Source organism: Bison bison, unplaced genomic scaffold, assembly GCF_000754665.1.
Source record: "Bison bison bison isolate TAMUID 2011002044 unplaced genomic scaffold, Bison_UMD1.0 scf7180017864108, whole genome shotgun sequence".
NCBI classification, from domain to species: domain Eukaryota; kingdom Metazoa; phylum Chordata; class Mammalia; order Artiodactyla; family Bovidae; genus Bison; species Bison bison.
In genome coordinates this window covers 7,444,612-7,463,094 of record NW_011494680.1, presented here as the reverse complement: position 1 = coordinate 7,463,094, position 18,483 = coordinate 7,444,612, and the positions used below count along the sequence as shown (strand labels likewise).

At 44.0% G+C, this 18,483-nt stretch overlaps 1 protein-coding gene across 3 annotated transcripts in view; it reads left to right on the top strand.

Moving 5' to 3' along the window:
- The window catches only part of ST18 (suppression of tumorigenicity 18, zinc finger), a 267,179-nt gene that overhangs the window by 226,953 nt on the left and 21,743 nt on the right, over positions 1-18,483 (top strand). For all 3 annotated transcript variants that reach the window (XM_010838949.1, XM_010838948.1, XM_010838947.1), the window contains 3 exons: positions 1,876-2,063; positions 4,561-4,772; positions 13,947-14,192. In XM_010838949.1, the coding sequence (XP_010837251.1) occupies positions 1,876-2,063; positions 4,561-4,772; positions 13,947-14,192 (646 nt within the window). The remainder of the gene's footprint in view (positions 1-1,875; positions 2,064-4,560; positions 4,773-13,946; positions 14,193-18,483) is intronic.

Sequence of the window (18,483 nt, the reverse complement as noted above, 5' to 3'; positions counted from 1 at the left end):
AGCAGATAACCAGATCTTCATTGTTGTTACTGAGACACTGAGCTGAGAAGAACAGTTGTTAGGAACAGTTTTAAGATATGGTACCCCTTAATATTGGCTTCTGTAGATTTAATTAAAGGGTCAATTGGCATGACTTTGCCAAGAATCAAAATTACATGAGTGAGAAAGATGAGTCAAGCAAAGATCATGATGAATTACTGAGTAGCTATCAATTAAAAATCTTACAACAAGAGTTTTTGTCAGTATTACTGTATTTTCTAGTTTCTCCCTTAGTAAGTTGTTTTTTTGGCTATGCTGGGTCTTTGTTGCCTCCAGGGCTTTCTCTAGTTGTGGCAAGCAGGAGCTGCTCTCCAGTTTCAGTGGCTTCTCTTATTGCAGGGGCTTCTCTGGTGGATCAGATGGTAATGAATCTACCTACAATACAGGAGACCCATGTTCCATCCCTCGGTTGGGAAGATCCCCTGGAAAAGGGAATGCAAACCATTCCAGTGTTCTTGCCTGGGAAATCCTATGGACAGAGGAGCCTGGTGGGCTACAGTCCATGGGGTCGCACAGAGTCAGACATGACTGAGTGACTAACATTTTAACTTTCTTTCACTCTTGTTGCAGAGCGCAGACTCTAGGCCTGAGGGCTTTAGTAGTTGTGGTAAAAGGGCTTAGTTGCTCTATGGCATGTGGGATCTTCCCTAACCAGGGGTTGAACCTGTTTTCCCTGTATTGGGAGTTGGATTCTTAATCCCTCAACCACCAGGGAAGTTCCCTAAGGAGGTTATTTATCAAACGCAGAAATAGCATTATTTCATTTTGCCCATTACTTAAAAGAGACGTATTATTTTAGGCTAGAACACTGCTGCAATATTAGGGCTATAAATCTAGTTATTTATGCCATAACAAGATCAACTAATCACTTAAATATTTTGATGTAGCACTCAAAAGATTTTTACCTAATCCAAGAAATATCACAGAAACTTTGACATTCTGATGAGCAAAGTATGTTTTGGTGGGAAAAATAAGCAAAATAATAAATTTTGATACTACTAAATTGTGAAAGGTATATTTGTGTTCTTTAGCCTTAGACCACAGCACCACAACATTTGTGTTTTCCTTGGTTGACATTGGTGCTGCACAGACATGATGCCCTGGTTTAATCCAGACAGTAATTCTAAAGGAATATTTAAGTCATATTTAGCTTGGATTAAGATAACTCTATTGAAAAATGTGATAGCTATTATAGTAATTTCAATTCATATTGAAGCAACGGCAATTTAATAGATAAAATATTGAAATACTACCTAACACAGCAAAAGCATTTAATCTGAACTTGGGGGAAAAAAGTAAAAAGGCTCAGAAGTTCCTGGTTCAGAAATCTAGTCTCTGGTGCGGACACTGACCCTGTTGGACGTCAGGGTCCTGCTGGCTCTGCCAAACAGAATATGATGACATTTCCTCACTAGCGACAGCCGTGACTTTCACGGCTACTCTGATGAACAGTGGGATGCGTGCACCTTATCAGTACCCTGGTGGTGGTAACATGACCCTTTTCTCTAAGTAGATCAGAGTGCAAATAGACATCACATACTTGCTCCTTAACCATCTTTATTAATGAGTGGAGGATGATGCTCCCTCTGTTACTGATGAGAGACTCAGACAAGCCATGTACAACTGCCCCCCACACCCCCCGACTAGGCCACCCAGGGCCCAAAGCACCTCCTTGTCCCTCCACCCTGTCTGGCTGTGACCACAGTGCTTTTCCCCAGTGCGTATCTCTGTAGCACCCACGGGTGTGACATATCCAACCTGCTTTAAATTCTGACTCTGGGACGCTCACTAAGAGTGTCCTCCTATTTCTCTCAAGCTCTGTGCCTCTCTCTTCAGGACGAGCTTGGTGAAGCAAATTGAATTCAACTTCCGATCACAAGCCATCACGTCTCCCAGAGCCACGGTGTCAAAAGAGCAAGAGAAGTTTGGAAAAATACCCTTCGATTACGCCAGTTTTGATGCCCAGGTTTTTGGTAAATGCCCCCTTGTACAAACAGGTCGGAAAACACCACCATTTCCTGAATGTAAGCTTGAATTCCAATACTTATCCCCCAAAATGTATCTTGTGTATGTGTGTGTTATGGGAGGGGATGCATTTAAATAGGTAATATACTATTTATTGGTAATATTTAGCAATATTTAATAGGTAATATACTATTTCTGGGAGGAGAGAAAATATATAGTGAAATAAAATAAGAATAACAATTATAAGTTAATCAGTACTATTGATGTTACATGATGTTACACTGAATATGGTGAATAGTTTGTGTTTTAATTATTCTACAAATATGGTGCCATTGTTGAATCTAAATACAGTAATTCTGACAAAATATTTAATTCTCATTTAGCCAGGATTGGGTTTAGTACACTGAAAACTGCAATAGCTATTATAATACAGTAATTTTAATTCATATTAAAATTATGAAAATCTAATAGGTAAAATCAGAGAAGGCAATGGCACCCCACTCCAGTACTCTTGCCTGGAAAATCCTATTGATGGAGGACCCTGGTAGGCTGCAGTCCATGGGATCACTAAGAGTTGGACACGACTGAGCGATTTCACCTTTAACTTTTCACTTTCATGCATTGGAGAAGGAAATGGCAACCCACTCCAGTGTTCTTGCCTGGAGAATCCCAGGGACGGGGGAGCCTGGTGGGCTGCCATCTATGGGGTCGCACAGAGTCGGACACGACTGAAGCGACTTAGCAGTAGCAGCAGCAATAGGTAAAATAGCGAAATACTACTTAAAGTATTACTTGCATTAGCAAAAGCTTTCAGGCTTAAGGTGGGAGAAAAAGTGAAAGGTCTAGGAGGAAACTCATAATTCAAAAATCAAGATTGTACTAGGAAAAAAAAGTGTGGCTATGGAGATGTTCACCCACAGATTTAAGAATTAATGCAGAAATGTGTTCATTCTCTAACAATGACACATTTGTATGGACGGTCATAATGCAAAGGCACTTGTAACACATAAAACTTGATGTTTTTACTAATAGTTCTCTCCAGTTGTTTAGAGTCCTTGAATATTCTAATGAGTAGGTGAGATTTTTCACCTGGGGATAAATCCAGGAATGATTTCTACAAAGGGAAATAATCCTCCAGTTGGAGTCCTCCATAGACCATGAATTTTTCACAGTGTTGTGCAAGTCCCTGGGCTCCCTTTGATCTGACACATAGTTACCTAAATGTGGTGCTCTTAGGAACACAGAATGTTTCTCCCTTCTGTGATATGAATCACCAAATTTTTCAAAGAACTTGAATGCGGTATAAAACCCAACAGTGGCTAAACAGACTAGGGAGGAGTGTGTCCATCAATTAGAATATATTGTACTCTAAAAGATTGTTTTACCTTCTTACTAAAAATAAAGTATAACCAACATAGGTGACCACTGACAACCTATTAGATTCAAGGGGAAAATTATACACACAAATACACACACAGTGTTTTGTATCTATATGCAGATAGTTTTCTTTTATATATATATAAAATAGACACACATACATATATATTTAATTCAGGTGAAACTAGTTAATAAGAGCCTTCTAAATATTCATATAATATGGATACTGGTTTAAAAAGTAGAATTTTCAGTGACATTTTTATAACTACAGGAATAACATTTGGTAATGCTTTAAACTATATTTTATGAAAAATAATGATCAAACATTTAAAATAAACACTACATTCAGTAAAACAGCCAAATGCCTTTATAGCCCACATTAAATTTTGGATGTGCCTCCCGGTCCCTGAATGATGTTTGCAAACACCCAGAGTAAAGAGAAACATCTTTAATTCTCTCAGGGACACCCTGGTACCCATAGCAGAAGCATAAGGGAGGACTCAGCCTTGATAACTCAGTGCTTTTCTGTTCACCTTGAGAACTTGGGCTCAGTCCATCCCCTACTCGCTGCCCTGCGCCTGAACACAAAAATGAAGTAAAAAAAAAAAAAAAAAGCTTCATCATCTCCTCAGGTCCACCAAGTTGGAGGAAGAGAAACTGCTACTGATTTAAGCACAAAACAAACCCGCATAACAAATAGCAAAGCATGCAATTCTGAATCTAAGTATAAATTGTTGGTGTGAGAACAAATATGAAGCAGTCTATTTCCTCCGCAGGGATCGCTGATTCTCGTACCTACACTGTTTGTGGGTGTTGTGGCCTTAAGCCTCTCTAGTCCCTGATAAGTTTCACTAGCGTAGACTTGAATCTACCATTTTTACCACCTGTGCTGCCAGAGCACGTGCCCAGTCACCTGAGTTAGAGTTTTTCTCATAAAACGTATAAATACAAAAAATATTAAGAGAATAGGCCTTCCTTCTCCGCAGTCACCTTGTTTGATATATGAACTCCAGTGAAAACCAATCTGAATAACATTCATTTAAGGTACACAGAGAGAATGGATTGTGTTTCTGTGTATTCTTCACGTATTTTCATGCAAGAAGTTCTGTCTTTCAAACAAGTCTATTTAATGAGTAAATCCATGTTTGTGCAATTGCTAATCAAATCTCTCTTCAACAGCGAAGCATTTTTCCAGTCCAGGGAAATTTCCCCCCCGGCTGCCGAGTGCAGGCGCCCACACACAGAGCCCAGGCCGTGCCAGCTCCTACGGCTCCGGCCAGCGCAGTGAAGACACCCACATCGCAGCAGCTGCGGCCATCCTGAACCTGTCCACCCGCTGCCGGGAAGCCGCCGACATCCTCGCCAACAGACAGCAGGGTCTGCACGCCAAGGTAGGCAGGCCAAGAGCCCGGAGGGGGGCCAGCGGCTCGCCGTGAGGATAGGCTGCCTCCGCAATCCTGGCCATGCTCACCACCTCCGTGGCCTGGCCCCCTTTGTCTTTGGGAAGGGGTGAGCCTGATGGATTCAAGGAGCAGGGAGACCATGGCTCATTTGCAGGTTGTGCAAGGAAGCTGGGTGGGGGGTGTGGAGACTGGCTGGGGAGCCCAGTGGATTCTAAACCTCTTTTTGTGTTGGGGTCTTGGCCACAGCGGCATGAACACAGACAGCACTAGAATCTGTCTGAACAGCAGAGACTGTTCGCTGTCTGAGAATCAAAGATGGTAAGATGTATTTAATGAAACCGCCACTTGTAAAACATGGCAAAATTCATGACGTCTCATTACTGTGTGTGGAACCACCATAGAACATAAAATGGTCTGAGATGCTGTCATTTTTCTCAAAGGACATCATAAAACCTGGGTCCATTAAGTCAACAAGAGAAGGATCAAGGGCTCTTGAGAGCTCAGGGCCCAAATTCAAATCCAGAACCAAATTCTAGGAAGTTTCTGAAGATCCCCATCTTTCTGGAGCTCACAAAATTAATCACCTTTCTCTAATAACCTCTCCTCTCCAACTAACAAGGAGAAGTAGACATCTGTGTTTAGGATGTCTTGATGAAAATAAAAACCAAAGATCCTTTGTGTGTTGGCTTTTGAGGAGGGAGTCGTGATGTTTCAGAGTAACAGTGACCATCAGATGGGGTGCCAGAACTGGCTGCAGGCAGCTAGAGCCAGCAACTTCTGTCTACATGGAAAGCTGTTAAAAGAAATTGTTTTCCTACCTAGCTGGGAGAAGCTAGCTGACAGAGCATGCCCAGGCTGGTTTGGAGAAAAGTGAAAGTGTTAGTCACTCAGTTGTGTCCAACTTTTGCAACCCCATGGACTGTAACCTGCCAGGCTCCTCTGTCCATGGGATTCTTCAGGCAAGATACTGGAGTGGGTAGCCATTCCTTTCTCCAGGGAATCTTCCAGACCTAGGGATCAAACCTGGGTCTCCCGCATTGCAGGCAGATTCTTTATCGTCTGAGCCACCAAAGAAGTGGTGATTAGAGAAGAGAGTTCCCCTTGCTCTGGGTGGAAGATGCCCCGGTTAAACTCTAACGCAAACTCCGTGAGCACAGGCATTCGCTCCCCTTTCCCTTTAAGCTCAGCCCATCCCGGTGCAGTCAGCTGCTCACCTGTGTGCATGCCAGGCCTTCAGGAGAGCAGGGCGCACAGTGGCATGGCGCATTTGACAGAAGAATCAGAATTAGCTTCTGGACAGGTCTGAGCCAAGTAAACCCCAGGAAGAGTTGGTGGCCAAAAACCACTCAAAAATCGTTTTAAACAAATGAGTTCCTTAAACAAAGAAAAACACATTGCCTCAAAAATATAAAGAAAACTCCAATTTCCCCAGAAATCACAGTCAGAGATTATTTACATAAATGAATGATTTTGGGTCCTTTAGAATGTAACTTTGGTTATTCTTAAATTCTTAAATTTTAAAAACCTGAATACATTTCTCCTTTTTAAAGGGATATTCTAATGTGCAGCTCATTGGAGTGATACTAAACTGTCTTCCTTCTTATTTGCTTTATTGTCAGTTTAGGCTGTCCTGTAAGAAAAAAGGGGCTTCCCTGGTGACTCAGCAGTAAAAAATCCACCTGTAGTACATGAGACATTGGTTTGATCCCTAGGTCAGGAAGCTCTCCTGGAGGAGGGCATAGCAACCCACTCCAGTAATCTTGCCTGTAGAATCCCATGGACAGAGGAGCCTGGTGGGCTACAGTCCATGGGGTCTTAAAGAGTCAGACACGACTATAGCAACTGAGCACACATGCACACATAATAAAAGCGCCAGCGTTATAATGGTTAACGCTACTTAACTTTGCTTAAGTGAGTGGTTGTAGGGTGAAGGCTCTACGTGGATAGGTACAGTTTGGTTCCTTCACCTTTTACCTTTGTATTCTCCACGTTCTATCAATTGCTGAAGTCAAGCAGTGAATCCAACAAAGATGACAGGAACCCCCCAAATGTCTGAGCCCCCAAACTGTCAACCACACCTTAACTGCAGGAGCCCCGCTACGGATGAGACCATAAGAGTCGAAGGGCCAGAAAGTGCGGCAGTCGGTTTTTTAGAGAACCTGTGATGCTGGCAGTTTTCAAAACCTTTTTCCCATGAACGTTTCTCGCTGGACATCGTGGGTGGTAAACAGGATCAGTGTGGCCCCCTGCACCGTCACCTTGTGTCACCCTCCTCCACGCCTGCATTTGCACACGACTGTAACGATTTGCAGAGTTCTATCCTGGTTGGATTCTATTTTCTGACCTTAAAAGAGAATCTCATACATTCCTGAAACCACAAAAAGTAATTATTGTAGCAAAAAAAAAAAAAAGAGAGAGAGAGAGAGAAAGCCAAAGTAATTAACCCTGAAATATGGGCTCCAATGCAGCAGTGCCCTGTGCCTGCCGTTTCTGTTGTCCACAATGCCCTCTGCTCCGTGCCCTTTGTTTCACGTAGGATTAAGTGTAAACAGTCTCGCTCCGCACTGAATACTAGCCTGTTTCTCTCTCCACCAGGATGCGGGGCTTCCTTCATGGTGGGTGTTTGGTGTGTTTGTTTTTGCTGATTAGAATTCAGAGACCTCTTGAGTTCCTAGTTCGGAAAACAGGATATAGAAATACATGGCTTTCCCCCATTCTCAACTTCTGGAGCTGAGCATAGAAGCAATGTTGATGGACTAGAGAGATTCTGGCAGGAGGATTCAGCTGTCCCAATTGGAGAGTCCGTAGGTGCTGGGCTGCCCAACAGAGTAGAGTCCCTCAGAGACCCTGTCTTCAAGGATCTTACGGTTAAAGAAGGACAAAAAAAGTTGTCACTGCAGGAGGAGAGCAAGGTCTTCAGAGGGGCCTTTCCTGAGGTCCAGGGGAGGTGTGGGTGATTCTATAGGGAATTTGACCAGAACTTTGACAAAGGATTTATTTTCTTCTGCCTCCGTCTGGTCCTTTCCTTCCTCCAGTGAGCTTCTTGGAAGTTGTTTAAAGAGCCCGAGAGGAGAACAAGTTACGAATCTTGCATGTGGGCATGACTTTGTTAAAATCAAGCCAAAGAACACTGACCTTGAGACTGGCTTCATACCCACTCATCAGGGCTAATACAAGTTCTTTCAAGCTATGTGCAAAGTCATAACTCACCCCAAGTTTGGCAGGATAACTGAATTCGTGATATGCAAAATCCCTACTCATGTGTAAGATAAGACAGCAGAGGCAAACCTCAGGGAGGCAAGAGAACCTCTTCCAAAAACAATGAAGAACGTTATGAACATTCTGAAGTGTTCTCCTTTCCGAGTTTCTCAGCCTGAGTGTCTGCCTACCCCACACGCCTCCTTCACCGCCCAGCCCTGGGTGGAGGTGCCAGGGCAAACGCTCTCAGTCGCTGCCTGAGCTCACATTCACTACATCCTAAAAGTAGATCTTAGAAAGAACAGCTCCTGTTAAAATCCAATCCAGCACTTACACAGCATGTCCACACTGCCTAAATCACCTGTGGGTGTTTTAAGTATCTCTTTGAGAAATCAAGTCAGAGAAAAATTAGTAATAGCAATACCAAGTGGAGATCATTGTGGTTACAGACACTTGTTTGAAGCATGAGCCATAGTGTGATACTGGAACTGTCCTTGGTCCTGAGATTTGTAGCCTGTGCTTCATTTCCATGTGGAATTCCTGTGAGTTTGCAAAACATAGGTGGACCACAGCTTCAGACATTCCCCCTTGAGTCTGGAGATGGTGCTCCTGAGATAAGCACAGGGCTGAGGACAACCAGGCAGCAGGAGGAGTGAGCAGCGGGGGTTTGCGGGGTCCACGCCATCCTCCTTCCTCCCCACCTTCCTCCTCCTCCTCCTCCCTCGTCAGCAGAGGTAGGAACAGGCACACAGTCTATCTTTATCCCAATCCCTGCCGCTTGCCAAGTGTTCTGTTGTTTGTTTTGGTGTTTTCCCCACCTGTTTAGACAAAGTGGCATATGCACAGTGTGCCTTAAAAGAAAACAAAAAATTGACACTTGCTTGAAATGTTTAAAGTTCAAAGTCTGTTTTGTGCTTGAACAAGGCCGAGAAACAACACGCTATCACATCTCCACTCCTGCTGCCTTCTCTCAGAAATAGCCCGGCGGCTCTGGGGATGGTTAGAATCCAAAATCAGCCTTTTTCAGTAACTTTAATGTGAAGTCAGATGCTGCGCACAACGTGAGTGAACTGCTCTGAGGGACTGTAGTCAGGATCTCAGAGAACCAGTGCTGTGTGTGGGGAAACCACCTCTTTGCTTCCGTGTAGAACGGCATAGGGAGATCTCTTAGAGTCCAAAAACCCAATCAAATTATGATTATTATCAGTTGTGTTGTTTACTGAATACCTACTATGTGTCAGGCACTATAAATGAGCCCTCTGCACATAATGTACCGTGTGCTTAGTCACTCAGTCATGTCTGACTCTGTGCGACCCCGTGGATTGTAGACTGCCAGGCTCCTCTGTCCATGGAATTCTCCAGGCAAGAATACTGGAGTGGGTTGCCATGCCCTTCTCCAAGGGATCTTCCCAACCCAAGGATCGAACCCAGGTCTCCTGCATTGCAAGTGGATTCTTTACTGTCTGAGCCACCAGGGAAGTCCAGGAATACTTGAATGGCATCTCGTTTTGCAGGTGAAGAAAGTAGTGCAGAAATATTAAATAATTGCTCCTAAATGGCACAGCTACAACTGTTGGAGATAAAACTTGAATTCTTGCCTAACTTTTGATCTCCTTGATGGATTTATCATTCCCTGGTGTACAAACTACTGGTCTACCAAGAGTTTTCACTATGACATTAAGTGTCAGACAAAGATTTAGGGGAAAAGATTGTAAATTTAGCTTCCCTGGTGGCTCAGGTGGTAAAGGATCTGCCTGCAATGCAGGAGACCTGGGTTCAATCCCTGGGTCAGGAAGATCTCCTGGAGGAGGGAATGGCAACCCACTCAGTATTCTTGCCTGGACAATCCCATGGGCAGAGGCACCTGGTGAGCTACAATCCATGAGATTATAGAGAGTCAGACATGACTGAGAGACTAAATAACACTTTAATTTTATACCTTCTCTCAGTCACTTACTTCTCTTCTGAATTCCATTACAGGATTTCTATTAGTATATCTCACGAGTCATACTCTTAATAGCATTAATATTAATATTCAATTGCTATTTAGTAAGAATAAGATGTTTTCAGTTCATTTATTTTATTCATTTATTCATTTAATTTTTTGAGGTATGTGTGATCTTAGTTCCCTGACAAGGGACCAAACCCATACCCCCCGTAGAAGAAGCACAGAGTCTTAACCACTGGACCTTAGGGAAGTCCCAGTTTGTTTATTGTTAGTACCTGGTTACCCTTTTTTGAGGATAAGCAAGAGGATTTTATTTTTTTATATGAATTCGATTTTTAATTTAATTTTTATTTTATATTATAGTTGATTTACAGTGTTATATTAGCTCATGGTATACAGCAGACTGATTCAATCGTACATACACATACATCCTTTCTTTTTCAGGTTCTTTTCCCATATAGGTCATTACAGATTATTGAGTAGAGTGCCCTGTGCTATAAATAACTTGGGGTTAACATATACACACTTGTCCTCTGAAACATATTTTCAAAGTAGGCAGGGTATCGTTAACAAGGACTTTCTGTATAGCACAGTGAACTGTATTCAGTACCCTGCCTACTTTGAAAACATGTTTCAGAGGACTTCCAATATGAAGAAGATGTTTCCGCCCCCTGAATCAGGAACAGAAGAGCCTTAGTGGTGAGATGGAGCAGAAACCCGTCTGCAGACCCCCTCTTCTTGCACTTGTCTTAGCGCTGTCACAAAACGAGGAGGTGGTTCAACCTCTCCTTATTAACAACGGAGAATATGCCAAATAAGGAAAACAAGGCTATCTTATTCTACCAACACCTTGGAAGTTAATGCTTTTCATAATCAGAACATTTAAAGTAAAATTACAGTTTTGTTTTTTTATTTACTTTGTCACCATCTTTGAATGTAAGATAATTTTTTTATTTTTGAAACAATATAGTATTATCATTTTCCTGGGAAATATTTGAGGAAAAGAGCCCTTAGCCTATCCTTGCAAGAATTTATGTGATTCCCTTTTGTTCTTCTTCAGAAAACGATTTTCTTCCCATTTTCCCTAGTTGTAAGTGTAATCAAAATTCCAGGTTGTCTCCTGCTTTCAGTGACATAAGTCTTTTCCCTGTTGAAACAAAGTCCTTGAAATTATCATTTTACTGATCACATAATGTGCCAGTTAATAAGTACAGTGTAATATTGTCCCTCTTTTGGCAGACATCTGAGTCACTACTGATTTTATAGTACAGATAAGGCTTATAATAGATAATCACCTCAACTTTCAGCTGAATAATAATTTATAATTGTATAATTTATATATACATTACATAAAGTAAAATAATAATTTGTAGTCAATTTCACTAAAAATGTCCTATATGCATCAAATAAGCTTCTTGAAGGCAGCGACACTAGATTTCTCCATTTTCTTTTGCCCTAAATATACTGGCTTGAAAATGTTATGTGCTTTCTCAATCCTTTTGAAAATCAGCACCTCACAGGGAATATCTCTAACTAAGAAGTGGCTGAATTACATGGTCACTGATGTTGCTCCGAAGTTGGAGAGTATATGAGCAGTGTTAGACCAGGCTCAAGAAGTTTAAAATTCAAATAAGATCTAAGCCCTTTGAGAAATGAGCATCTTAGTAGTCAGGCTGGGGATCCCTGTCTGGGTAGGGCTGTCCTCTCCCCCTCCTATGGCCTCTCCCACCACCACCACCCCCTCCTCATTGCCCTGCCATGTGGAGTTTCAAGCACAGAGAGAAATGATGTCTATTGATACTGCTCTGAATGAAATCCATGCAGTAAACGTGTGATCCACCCATCCATGGGCAGAAAGGGGCCCTTCTCTGGTGCTGTGTGTAATTGTCGAGTGCATCTGTGAGCTCACTTAAAGCCCATCTGTACCCGCATGGCCGCCTGCTACCCCCTCCCCTTCCCCAGCACGGTCAGGTGCTCAGAGCAGCCGGCTGGGGCGTGGGGCACAGAAAACCACCTCTTTCAAACATTAGGAATGATTTTTTTTTTTTTTCGATCAACCTATGATTACTCAACATGTAGAACCACCACAACTCTGAGAATCTCTTTTTTTTTTTCTCATTTACTCATTGGAAGTTTTTTTTTTTTTTTTTTTAGTTTCCTGTAGAAACTAAAATATATATTAGTGTTGTCTTGGAATAGTTGGTATTTTTTTTTTTTCAGCAAGCTCGAATCTGCACTATTTATGGGTTTTGCACTATAAAATGCTGCAGCCCAGTCACGTGGCTCCCTTTTCCTAAGCCATCTGTCACAGAGGTCTGGAATTTTATGTGAATGTTGGTTGTGCAGTCTTAACCCAAGTTTTTTTTATTTTTTTATGAAAAAAATGTCAGCAACTACAATATTTAGCATTTTACTTTACATTGGCCATTAAACTTGATTGCTATAGCTCTGTTTCATTGCTATAGTTACATATCAGCATTGAAGCCAAAAGTTGTTTTGATGTGCTTGTGGCAGACTGCACTGTACTGTGGAGAGAGTGTGCAGCACAGATATGGTTAATATCTTGGATTTTTGTAACTAAGGTTTATTAATGCTGGTATAAAAATGTATTTGATATTATACAGATGGCATAAGATGTGGTGGTTACTAAGTTATTATCCTGGATAAGCTCTACTGTGAAATTCAGGGCTTAAAACTATCACAGGAGATTAAACTATTTACTAAAAAGGACAGAAAGACAGGACGAAAGCATCTTAGTACAAATACATTAGAAGTGTATTTACCTCCCATAGATATCGTAAAGCATCTTTACCTGAGAGATTGAGAACAAAAACTTTGCAGGTAAAACAAGCAGACAGAAGAGATGCTTTTATTTTTTAATTCAGCAACAGTACAGTGGACCTCATCTCAGTGGGAACGTTGGGGAGGGGATAAGGGCAGAGTGTAACTGGGGGGTTAAAATAAACCTCTGGGAAGTAGGTGTTAGGGATCTTAGGAACATATTCAGGGAAGTCTCCTGCTTTTCCAGACAAAAGAAACAGAGGAGAGACATTGTCTAGAAGTTAATTGTGAATTGACGGACGGCAATGAGAACCCCGGGAAGGTATTCCTTTGACCCACTTAGGAGGGTAAAAAGCTCACTCTCCGAGAGTCCTGGGAGTTACTGTCTGGCAGCGTTCACGATTCAGGACCGTGCACACCATCCTCGGGCACGTGACTTGCAGAAGGGCCAGGATGCATGGGGACCTTGTTGGCACTTGAACCTTAAAAACAAAACGAAGCTCAGCCAAGGTCTCCCGAGGAGAAATGTCGTGAGGCAGAATTAAAGTCTCATACTGAGTATCTGGAAAATAATCACCTTTATTCTGGAGTTTTCAGTGTAGAGCTTAGCCTCCTACCCCCACCCTGGTCATGCTGCCAGCTGCCACCTCACGTCCCCGAGGGGGAACTAGGCGTGCACTGCCCACCTCCCCCAGCCCACCCCCCATGAGTTAACCAAGCTTTTCTGGTTCAAGTCACTCAGGGTAAAATGTCACTGTCACAGTAATCTAATATGGTTCTAATATTTCCCAATAAAAATTCTCTCCCAGCTGGTTATTTTCTGCATGTTTTTCATGTTGGGAGGGGGATAGTGTGTCTCTTTATTAACTCCAGTGTTAATGCTTTAAAGGATGGATTGGGAGTGATAATTCTGCAAACTGGAAAGGAAGATTTAAAGCTAAACTTAAAAAAAAGATAAAATATGTTTAGCCAGTACATTTAGTATTTGGACCATCTTACTTTTATTTAGGCTTACATTGCTTAAACCCAGAAACACGAAACTCCCTAATGGGGCTGCTCTGAAAAGTCTGCCTAAGAATTGAACATTAACCAAAGCGAATCAGAAAGCGAGATTTAAAATCAGATATACTTCCATAAAAGCTTGCATTTAAAATGATCCCTTAAAAGCCCCACATGGCCAGGCTACCACTGCAAACTGCTTACATGGTTTTTTTTTTGTTTCCTGTTATACACAGGGGGCCGAGATAGAAGTGGATGAGAATGGCACGTTGGACTTAAGCATGAAAAAAGCTCGAATCCTGGACAAAGTTGCACCCCTAACTTCCACTAACCCTTCTGTTCCAACTGCTTCCTCTTCCCCGTTCAAAACCAGCAGCCTTCTGGTCAACGCTGCCTTCTACCAGGCCCTGTGTGACCACGAAGGCTGGGACACGCCCATCAACTATAGCAAAGCCCACGGGAAGACGGAGGAGGAGAAAGAGGTACTGTTCCAGTGTCAATCAATAAGTTGGAGACAGAGCGTGATCGGATAGTGTGGTCCACTTATTCCTCCTGCACATTTCTCACCATCCTATTTAGATAACACGTAATTCTGTAGCTGGTTTCTGATTTTGGTAAAGCAATGATTTTAAATTTCAGGAGATATTTACAAATGAATTCAACATTTCCCATCCCTTGCCTAAAACGAGATGTCATTAGAGTCTGTCATATCACCGTTAAGGGTTGAGTTGTATGCACTGAGAGGTGGTGTCATCTATCCTGGGACACGGCAGCCTGTGAGCCGTGAGCCCATGTGTCTCTGCACCAGAGGCTGGAACACGAGAGCAAATCTGTACAGGGATGCTTCTTGTCAAATTCCCTTCCGTGGTTTCATGGAGGGATGGTGTGGGCATCCCTCCATGCAGAGCTGTAGTCCAGGGACTGATCCTGGCCATCGGGTGTCCAAGCTGTGGCAACCCCAGAGCTGTGAGCTGGGTTATCCCTGGAGGTGGAGTCACCCCGGAAGTCAGATGTTGTGCAGGAAGACATCAGCTTCCTCTCATGGCTGGAGCCCCCTGGGGTGGGTCTGATGAGCCCCCACTCAGTGTCATTCCAAAGAGTTCACGGCTACACCCTCCACTGGTTAGACTCTGGGTCACTGCACATGTGACCCCAGCCTTCCTGCAAGGCTGTCTGTCCTAGGGAAGTGCTTGGTGCTTGCCAGCTGACACGTTTGAAGAACTGAAGTAGACATTTGGAAGTAAGCATCATCCCCCTTTTTTCAGATATGTGAAGCTCAGAGACTTTGGAGGGAGGCTAATTTGATTTTAACATATACTTTATTTTTTATTGAAGTATAGTTGGTTTACAATATCATATAAGTTTCAAGAGTACAGCACAGTGCTTCAGATACATATACATACACACATATATACATATATATGGGCTTCCCTGGTGGCTCAGATGGTAAAGAATCTACCTGCAATGCAGGAGACTGGGGTTCGATCCCTGGGTCGGGAAAATTCCCTGGAGGAGGAAATGGCAACCCACTCCAGTATTCTTGCTTGGGAAATCCCATGGACAGAGGAGCCTGGCGGGTTACAGTCCATGGGGTCACAAAGAGTCGGACACGACTGAGTGACTAACACTACTCACTCTGCATATATATGTGTATGTGCGAGTGTATTCTTTTCCAGATTCTTTTCCCTTACAGATTATTACATAATACTGAGTATAGTTCCCTGTGTGACTTGAGCATCTTCCTTAACATCTCTGGGCATGAGTCAGTGTCAATGGCAGTGATCAAAAAATTGGGGTGTTTTCTGTTCCCCTTCTGTCCTTCCCTTCCACCCTCCCCCCACACACACTTTCATTGGCATCCCCATGTCCAGTAAGACTGGCCCCGAGGACGTAGGACACCCATCTGGTAGGAGAACCAACTTGTAGCCAAGCTCCTGGATGAGTGAGCAGTCAAGCAGGCGTGCAGAATAGCTGGAGGGGGAGTGGCCTGGAGGAGCCTCCAGGACCCAAGGCAGCTCTGCGTCTCCGTCACCACCAGCCACACCTTCCCAGGAGGGCAGGGGTCTCCTACAGCAGCAGGTTCCAGTTAGATTATGCCATGTGGGGCTTAGTCACTGTCCTTTCTTTGGCTTTTAAAAGTTCACCCAAGTATTTAGGGATGGTTTGAGTTAATCTATCATAACACTACTTTAGAAAAATTTCCTTAAATCACACACATCCAACTTTAATGTAAAACAGACCCTGCAAAGTGTAAGAAGCTGGTTTGCCTCAGGTGGTGATTGAGAATTGGTGAACATGTGTCTCTGTCCTCCTCTGCATTCCCTAGTCAGCTTGTGCAAAGTCCCCAAGGTTACACCTTGTTTTTGTCATTGCCGTATAATCCAGAAATGTGCCTACATTCACACTTGCCATCACTCCACACCGGGGTCCGAGGTGGAGATGAGGTGGTGGGGATGGATCCTTTGGAAGCACAGCCCAGATGAGAGCAAGGATGGTGATTCTTCTGAGTCAGGGACACCCCCAGTCCAGAAGACCCCCTCTATTGCCAATCAGTCTCCTGCCTAAACCACTCCCAAATGAGGGCACCTAGTCCTTGGGGGCAGGAGGAGAAGGGGACGACAGAGGATGAGATGGCTGGATGGCATCACTGACTCGATGGCCGTGAGTCTGAGTGAACTCCAGGAGTTGGTGATGGACAGGGAGGCCTGGCGTGCTGCGATTCATGGGGTCGCAAAGAGTCAGACACGACTGAGTGACTGAACTGAACTGAACTGAATCCCAGCTATGAGACCTGGAGGTCCAGTCAAAAATGTGTGGCACGGAGGATGGTCCCTTACAGAGTGACCGTTAGTGCATCCTTGTTCTTAGGCGAGTCCACTGGGATGAAACCCCCCACGTTGGAGAGGCTTGGTGCCATGTGCTGGGGGCTTGGACTTTCTCTTCCTCATCCTTGCAACCCCACTGTATACCAGCCATGGTCACTGTTCACCCCAAGTCTTCTTTCTGCTTGCACAAGGTCAGACATCCCGTCCAGTCCCCACCAGTAACAAAGCAAAGTGGGTTCTTGCTCCCTTTCAGGGTCTTTGTGTCGTTTGACACAGGTTCTGATGGCTCAGTGGTAAAAAACCTGCCTGCCAACGCAAGAGATGCAAGAAATGTGGGTTTGATCCCTGGGTCAGGAAGATCTCTTGGAGGAGGAAATGGTGACCCTCTCCAGTATTCTTGTCTGGAAAATCCCTGGGAATGGACAGAGGAGCCTGGCAGGCTATAGCCTATGGGGTTGCAAGAGTTGGACATGACTTAGCTGTAAACCACCACCATAATGTCTGTAGCAATGTCTGCAGGGTACTCATATTCTGGGCACTCCTGCCACTTAGGGGTTGAGTAGGTCCCTTGGGGACCTCCTTGGCTATGTGTACTTCTTAACACTTAGCAGAAAGTAAAGTCTCATAACAAATATTCTCTCCTTAGAAACATGTGAGGAGTCATCTGGGCAGCTTTGTGGATTCAGCTGGGGTCCATTCCTATCTAATGCTGATGGAGCTGACATCCCAGTGCAGTCATGGGGAAGATGGATCATTTCGATTAGACGTCTGCTCTTTTCAGAGCGGCTTACTTCCTTCAGGTCTGCTAGTGCAGGTTAACTGCTACAACTTGCAACCTAAGTATCTGACATCTGGGCTTCCCAGGTGGAGCTAGTGGCAAAGAACCCACCTGCCAATGCAGGAGACATAAGAGACATGGGTGCCATCCCTGGGTTGGGACGATCCCCTGGAGAAGGAAATGCAACCCACTCCAGTATTCTTGCCTGTAGAATCTCATGGACAGAGGAGCCTGGCCAGCTACAGTCCCTGGGGTCGCAAAGAGTCAGACATGACTGAAGTGACTTAGCACACAGCACACATCTGATATCTGGGATTGACAAGCTACTGGAAGTTCGATGTTATAACAAGAACAAAGACGGCTTTGGAGATCCTGAGTTCCTGGAGTCCTAGAGCTTGCGCTAGGTTTGAGTTGACAAGGTAGTTTTTAAGCTCAGTGCCTATTGTCAGGGTCTGAGCGTGGGTGGTTCACTGCTGGGCGCTATCCCTGCGGGACACACACAAAAGTGCTTCTGAATCCCCGTAAGCCCTGGGACAGTTCCTTACCCCTGCTCTTTGTTCCTGAGTCCATGCCAAGGTGATTTACATGTGTGAAAGAAAGAGTATTTTTCACATTCTGTTCTGACCCAGAAAGAGAAATGTGATGCTCAATAGTTATTATTTTGTAGAAATCGATGGTAGTCAATGTCCTCGTTGTGAAGGTACAACGCAACGCAACACCCCTCAGAGGGTAGCCACACTGAGTCGGAATAAGGATGATGGCTCTTTCTCTACAGTGTCTGATTCTCCTGACTAATCTGAAGAGCAGGATTATTACCAAAGTTTCTAGAGAAGGAAATTGAAGCCAGATGGAGTGAACTTGCTGTTCTTTGGTCATATAGAAATTAAGTAATGGGCCTGGGTGGCAGGACCAGGTGCCATCTCAGGATGGCAGGACCAGAGTTCTGAGCCCGGGTGCAGAACATGGCCAGTGACCATGCAAACCAGGGACGGATGGTCCTGGCTGTGCTTCCCGGGAGCTCTGCCGAGATGCTGCTCAGGGTCCCAGGGTGCTCTGTGAACCTGGGCTGCTCTCAACTCCACATACGTCACATTCTCCACACACCCTCACACCCCACACCCACACAGCCCCAGACCCCACATGCCCCCAACACAGCCCACACAACCCTAC